The sequence below is a fragment of the Sphaeramia orbicularis genome, chromosome 14, assembly GCF_902148855.1.
Source record: "Sphaeramia orbicularis chromosome 14, fSphaOr1.1, whole genome shotgun sequence".
Classification (NCBI taxonomy): Eukaryota; Metazoa; Chordata; class Actinopteri; order Kurtiformes; family Apogonidae; genus Sphaeramia; species Sphaeramia orbicularis.
In genome coordinates this window covers 24,609,072-24,616,307 of record NC_043970.1, presented here as the reverse complement: position 1 = coordinate 24,616,307, position 7,236 = coordinate 24,609,072, and the positions used below count along the sequence as shown (strand labels likewise).

Genomic DNA, 7,236 nt, shown 5'->3' with positions numbered 1-7,236 from the left:
TGAAGCCCAAAGAGAGTCAGAATGTGCCATGACCAGTTTAGTACCTGAGAATGATCTCACCCCCTCGGTTTAGCACGCATAGAATGTTCTCAACTAATGCTACTTAGCTGCTCTCCCAGCTCCTGTTGAGAGCGGTACATGAAAAAAGATGAAAATACTAATGTGCCAGTGTGTCATTGAAATGATGATATATGCAATGGCACCAGAGCATAAATCTTAATCACTGATATATGTAAAAAAATAAATTATTTAAAAAAGTTAAGGTCCACATTTTACCCTACAGTAAAGTTCATAAAAAGGCTGGCTGCAGCTATTTTATCCTTTGTCCTAATACTCTTTAACCAGTCAAATGTGGAACAAATCCTAACCTCAGATCCACCTGGCAGTGACACAGACCTGTCTGCATCACATCAGATGGTGAAAGCCTCTTTCACTGTCAGATGGTGCCTGCTAACCATTCTGTTGTGTCAACATTAAAGCTTTTTCTACCAAACTGGCCACTGATAAGACATCAAGCGACTGTTAGTGGCAACACATTGTTTTCTGTGCCAGATGTTATCAAGCATCTTTTCTTTGCCCAAACCTGAGTTGAAATGAGCTCTAGGTTTTGTTGTGGTGCAAAATGAAGACTTCCATGCCTCAGTGAACATTAATCACATCAAGTCTCTGTACAAAAATATTTACATAAAATTTTGTGAAACCTAGGTTTAACTAAATAAATAAATAAATAAATAAATAAATAAATTGCAGGGTTGCTGTGGATTAATTTCAATTAATCACGATTAAATATCATTCATTTTTGATCCTTATTTCATTTTTCATGAGCAAACAGACTCAAGAAAGAAAAGAATATACACGCACTTACTGTGTTTATTAAACACCTTCAAAAATTTCAACAAAACAACTTGAAACAACTGTTCAGTCTTGGCTGTTTTTTGTCCTCATATTTCCATCCAGAGGGCCAATGTGCTGTTTAATGTCTTCCATCTTTATGGGTTGATTCTGCTGCCTGTCACTGCTGGATAGACTGCCCATTTGTTCATGCATGACGGTAACTCTACTTGGACAAACTGCCAGAGATGTTCAGAGTCATTCTGCACTGCAGATGGGTTAATGGATTGATTGATGGGTTAATCAGATTAATCACATTAATCATGATGATGGATTAATCCACTTTAACATGTCAATTTTGACAGCCAAGTGTAGCCTGGTAAAAATGTGTAGACATTATATCCACTCCTTAAAAGAGTATTTAGTTCAAATGTAATCTATAATGACAAGCGTAGATACATAGTACAGACAACATTTGGTTAAATAGAGCCAACAGAAACTTGCACATCTGTTTGCAGCCTTTCATGTGTTATAAGCAGCCATTAGATGTTAAGAGTTAATGCATTTGGTAACAGCTTGCAAATAAGAAAAACATGTCAAAACTGAGTGTTGTGTTATTGGAATGTACTCTGTTCAAGTTAAACCTCATGAAAAACACAACACTCCCTTGAAAACAAAAATAAATGAAATATTTATTAAAATATCAGGATGACTGAAAATGTTACCTACCTAAGAATATACATCTACACTAAAGACTCATGCATTGCAGGGTAATGCTGTAACTATATATTCATGAGAGTTTCAATACCATTCTTTGTTATATTTATTCATAAATGGTATTAAAAATGGATCTTTACTGAAAGATTAAGTTCCTTAAATCCTAAGAGTGACAAAACTATTCAATAAAGAGACAATGCAACTAAGCTTAGATGATGTGTAACCTGGAAAAATGTGCAGATCGGTAAAGGGCAGTCAGTAACATTATATTCATTCATTAAAAGAGCTTTTAGTTTGACTCCAACTGGTAATCAAAACTATAGATACATGATACAGGACATATATAGAGTGACAGTAATTTAGCAATGGGGATTTTGAAGGTTTTGCAAAATGTTATGTACCAGTTACACTTTATCTGCCAATAAGAAATCACATTTCATGACAGGAGGTAAACAAATTTCATACCATCTTTATGGGTAGCACTGTATACATACAGTATATAGTCTGTATTACGCATTTATGCTGTTCATTATCAATTAGACTTTAAATAAATGGTATTTTCATGTGTGGGAGCAGATGGAAAATACCAGGACAATAACCAGAAGAAAATAGTTGTGGAAAAAATTATTAGACCACCCTTGTTTTCTTCAATTTATTGTTCATTTTAATGCCTGGTACAACTAAACAGTGTTTTTCAACCTTGGGGTCGGGACCCCATGTGGGGTTGCCTGGAATTCAAATGGGGTCACCTGACTTTTCTAGTAATTGATAAAAATAAAAACTTACGAATGAAAAATATATGGTGAGTTGACAGAGACAATCCCAATCCATAAAAGACATGACAAACTGTGAAGCTGAAACTGAAGCACTGTGGTACTGTTTATCTTTCAAATGTTCATTGTGGTCGGTTTCAGATGCTGCAGCTCTTTCATAATTCATAGTTTGAGTTATTGTTTGTTCAGTATTAATTGTTAACCTTGTAAATCCAAGCTGGACTGACTGTACATATCCTGACCAAGGAAAATCCAATTCTCACTTTGTGCAGTAATCTGCACCTGGCTTTACTGCCTCCGTCCACAATAATATATGTTATATAAACTAAATGTTGTCTAAAATTAATGTTTATTTGTAACATAGTATAGCAAACTATTACATGATCAAAAACAAATTAATTTTTGCAAAAAAATGTCTCTGTATTGAAAGTCTGGGGTCGCCAGAAATTTGTGATGTTAAAATGGGGTCACGAGCCAAAAAAGGTTGGAAACCACTTAACTAGAGGTACATTTGTTTGGACAAATATAATGATAACAACAAAAATAGCTCATCAGAGCTGATATCTAGTCATTTTCCATGTTTTCTTGGCAATAACCAAAATCACTTAAGTTCTTACATCAACAGCTATGGCATTAACAGTGTTTTTATGCATTCCATATTTTCTTTTCTGTCTGTTTTAGTCACATGATACACACAGGAGTTAGTACTTACATAACCATTGTTTTTGATGACTTTTGATGATCTAATAATTTTTTCTGCGACTGTATATACATGATGAAGTGTGTGTGAATCATACTGAGCTGAAGTTAGTGTAATGAGAAGGTATACACGATGCAAATGTGTGTGAGAGGATCATCCAGGCAGTGAATAAACTGGTCCAACTAACTTTGAGGAGGCTGTTCCATGAGCGGACGCTAGGAGCTGTCCGTGGTGCTGAAGCCTCGGCTGCCTTTCTCTCCATGTGCCGACAGCTCACACCGCCAGGAATCCGCTTACAGAGCGTCCAAATTAAACAGGGACCTCCGCGTTTCACTTCATTATTCTCGGCTGTCTTCATTCCGCCGCTTATTAAGGCAGTGCAACAGCTACACGTACGTCTTCGCTTCTATTTCGGAGACGTTTAAAGCGCGTCTGCTTTGTTTTTGCCCTGGAAGTATTCTTCTTATTTTTTTCTTTCTTTTTTTTTTCTTTCTTTCTTTCTTTTTTTTTAAACACATACGGACGTGTTCTGCAGCTCCGCGAAGAGCGACCTCGACTTTAGTAGACATGTGTGTGAGACAACACTGTCAATTTAAGACCCTCATCACGGTTTTGGTGCTTGCTGCAGCTGTGGGCAAAATACACGGTCAAGGTAAGAACTTGGGTCTTGTCCGGACTTTGTGGGGATTGTTCCGTGTACTTCTTTCTGTCAAACTGCATAAGGCGATGCTTGAGCTGAGTACCCGGCAATGGACCCTGGCACACGACTCCACAAGTGTGTATGTGTGCTTACAAAATGATTTATATTTTCTTTTAGTTTCAATCTTTACAGTTAGTATACAAAAACAAACCCCATTACTGTTGCTTAAATGAGCTTCAATATTCAAGTATACTTAAATATAGACTTAATTATTATTGTTTCCATCTCATTTTTTAATGCAAATAGAAGTGAATAGAGTAAGCAACTCATATTTTGCTGTAACTGTTATTTTGGCAGCAAGTTACATAATGATTGACTGCTGATCACAACTTACAAATCTTCTTTAGGTCCCTGTAGCCACACACACACGCACGCACACACACACACACACACACACACACACACACCACACACACACACACACACACACACACACACACACACACACACACACACACGCACACACACACACACACACTGGATAACAAATAGACTAAAGGAGAATCAAGCTTTTATTTAATGCTGGTCTAAATGCTACTCATCGTGGCTGACTATTACAGAAGACGCTTTGCTTTTATTTATCTTTTATATCTGCAGTAAACAGAAAGAGACATGTTTTGGGCACTGAGGTCTGTGTGACAGACGGTGCTCAGTAATAAGACTCTAATCCTTAGGAATTGCTGAAGATTATTGACCAAGCTGTTTGACACAGTTGAGTGCCTGTGGGAAGCAACGATGGATTCATGCACACTGGCCTTGGCCTAATTATTTCTCTATTGTGTATCTGCCCCCTCTTCATCATTATAAATACGCTTCTAGTTTGACTATCTGTGTTAACATGTCCACACAGTTTTACCATCACCCTCTCTGTGGTGATATTTGTTGTCTTTGTAAACAAATCTGGCATAAAGACAAACTACTTAGGCAAAACATAAATAATAATGAGGGTTATGTGCACATCTGGTGAGGAAAAACTCCTCAAAATCTTCAAAAATCACTTTTGCTGGAGACAGTTTTTCTCTGTCTATACAAATCATATTACCAATTTACTTCAAACAAATAATATATTTTGCATTACAATCCTTCAGGTACAGAAAGTGCCAGAAACTTCATTTCTTTTCCGTATCTCTTTATGGTGAAATGTTTTATGAAAGTGGTCCGTGTCATATTGAAAGTGAGCAAATTTATGAGGAACAAGTGATTACTGAACAATGTGAGAACTGTGAAAATGAATTCATATTGCTTTGGCTATTTCAGTCATTACATCTCAGCCCATCCAAAACCGAGGTGCAATTCTGGAACAGTGCCTGAAACAGTGTTTTAGTCTATCAACAATTCAGCAGATAGAATATCGAGTAGGGGAAAAGGTGCTGCCGCTCAACAGCAGAATTTCTGATCCTTACATAGCAAAGTACAAATCCATTTTTTTTTGCCGTACATCTCACTACTGTTGAAATACATCTTATATTGGTTAAATGTTTAATTAACCCATTCAAGTAAAAACATACTCAGCAGTTAGACCTTTGTATAGAAGTGCTGAGTGGCAGAGGATGTGTAAATCTTTTAGTGTTTTCACTCACAATTGCACTTATCCTAAGAAAACACCTGCATTACACGCTCACTGCTCAAAACTCTAGGGAGAGGAAAAATGCACAGTGAACTATTTTTAGGGGAAAATAAAATTTAATAGCTTCCATTAATGAATTCTCTGCTGTTGCTTAGCCAGCAAATGGTCAAATCACTCTCAGAAGAAGGCCATTTCAATTTTTAATTGCCAAGAGTTTGACGTTTTACCATTGTCTGAAGTTTTAAGTGTGTAGGCAAGAGCGAGGATATGTGAGGATTTGGTTTATAAGAGGTGTTAGCCTCCCGCTTGTGGGTTCTCAGCTGTGAAGTTGAATTGGTCTGCAACAGATATTTACATTTTTGCAAAACATGTTTTGAGGACTCATTTCTGTAAACTCTTATGTATGTGATCTAATGCACATTACTTCTCCAAACGAATTTACTTCATCTTTTTGTAACGCTTCAAGTACAGTCAGCCTAATAATTGCTTTATGGACTACGGTAAAAGTCCTTACAATTAAATATCCTTGCACATTTTTACTAGGTTGCACTTCTTTTAATTTAATTTCACTGTCTCTTTATTAAAGATTTAGTCACTGTTAAGATTCAAGGAGCTTAAACTTCCAATAAATATAGAATTTTGAATCATTTTTACATATATACTGACTAATTATCTTGAAATTCTGTATATATTTAAAACATTACCTTGTAATGTATGAGTCACTGGCGTAGAGATAGATTTAACATTTCCACTCATCCTCATTAATGTCTTTTATTTATTTTACTTTTTGAGGCAGAGTTTGTGTCTGTAATAAGGTTTGACTTGAACAGAGTACATACAGTGCAATAACATGACACTCTGTTTTGACAGTTTTTTCCTTATTTGCAAGCTGTTACACATGACACTAACTTGTACGATCTAACGGATGCTTGCAAGGGATAAAAGGTTGCAGACAGGTGATTTGAAGACCTTCATTGTGTTTTTGCAAAATATGTCTTGGATATTTTTTTTAGCATCACTTTAAAGGTTATCTGGGACTGAAATAGTGACAAGGATAAAAAGAAAAAAAATATCATAAAGATATCTAAGAAATAATCTATCACTGATCAAAGATTGTGAATAGAATTGTTGTTGGCACTTGAAAATACATTTATTACCTTCTATCTTCAACAGGACTTTTATTAAGGTATTTGTTTCCTTTTACTTATTTTTATGAATCTGAATATGTACATTAAATATGCAAGTGAACATAACAGGCTTTTAATCATCACAATAGAAATCAAAAAAGGACAAATGGACATAACTTAATATGAAGATCAACTGATAATGGCAACTTATGGGCAAGAATATGTATGAATAAATCAAATATATACTAAATATAATATGATGTTACCCGACATGACTTTTATGGCACAATTCCAGTGCAATTCTCTGCTGTAAAAGGCATAATTTTACAATAATATATGTAAGGTATGTATGTTAATATAATATTTTAGGCTGCACATGCAACTAAATGAAATAAACATGTAACACTACACATACTTACACTAAAAAAAAAAGACTATTAACATAAATACTAATTCACTGTCAACAAAGCAGCAAGATAAGAACTGCATTCAAAGTGTTTAAATAATTATGCCCACTAAAGTCCTGACTGATATTTATTAGCTAATCATGCATCCATTCAGAACGGGGGAGTTTTTGTTGGCCTTTGTGTGCCACTTCAGGTTTTACACATTTTAATGACATTCAGCTGAGCCTATTATCTTTATGCTTACACATTATCTTATCCCATTGACAATGATCTTTAATGATCTGGGAGTTAGAGAAAGGGATGTTTAATGCATCTTAAAGCTCATCAAATGAATTATGATCTCCTAGTTAACAAAGCGTTCCCTAACATGACATTACAGGCTTCATAATAGAGAGTTATGATTGGCTTATGAAT

General features: G+C 35.4%; 1 protein-coding gene across 5 annotated transcripts in view; it reads left to right on the top strand.

Annotated features, from left to right (window-relative positions):
- The first annotated feature begins 3,272 nt into the window (after nucleotides 1-3,272).
- Nucleotides 3,273-7,236, top strand: part of LOC115432816 (seizure protein 6-like) — a 103,127-nt gene continuing 99,163 nt past the window's right edge. For all 5 annotated transcript variants that reach the window (XR_003937257.1, XR_003937255.1, XR_003937256.1 and 2 more), the window contains exon 1: nucleotides 3,273-3,673. Coding sequence is in view for 2 of the 5 variants with exons in the window: in XM_030153824.1 (XP_030009684.1) it covers nucleotides 3,589-3,673 (85 nt within the window). In the remaining 3 variants the exon portion in view is untranslated. The remainder of the gene's footprint in view (nucleotides 3,674-7,236) is intronic.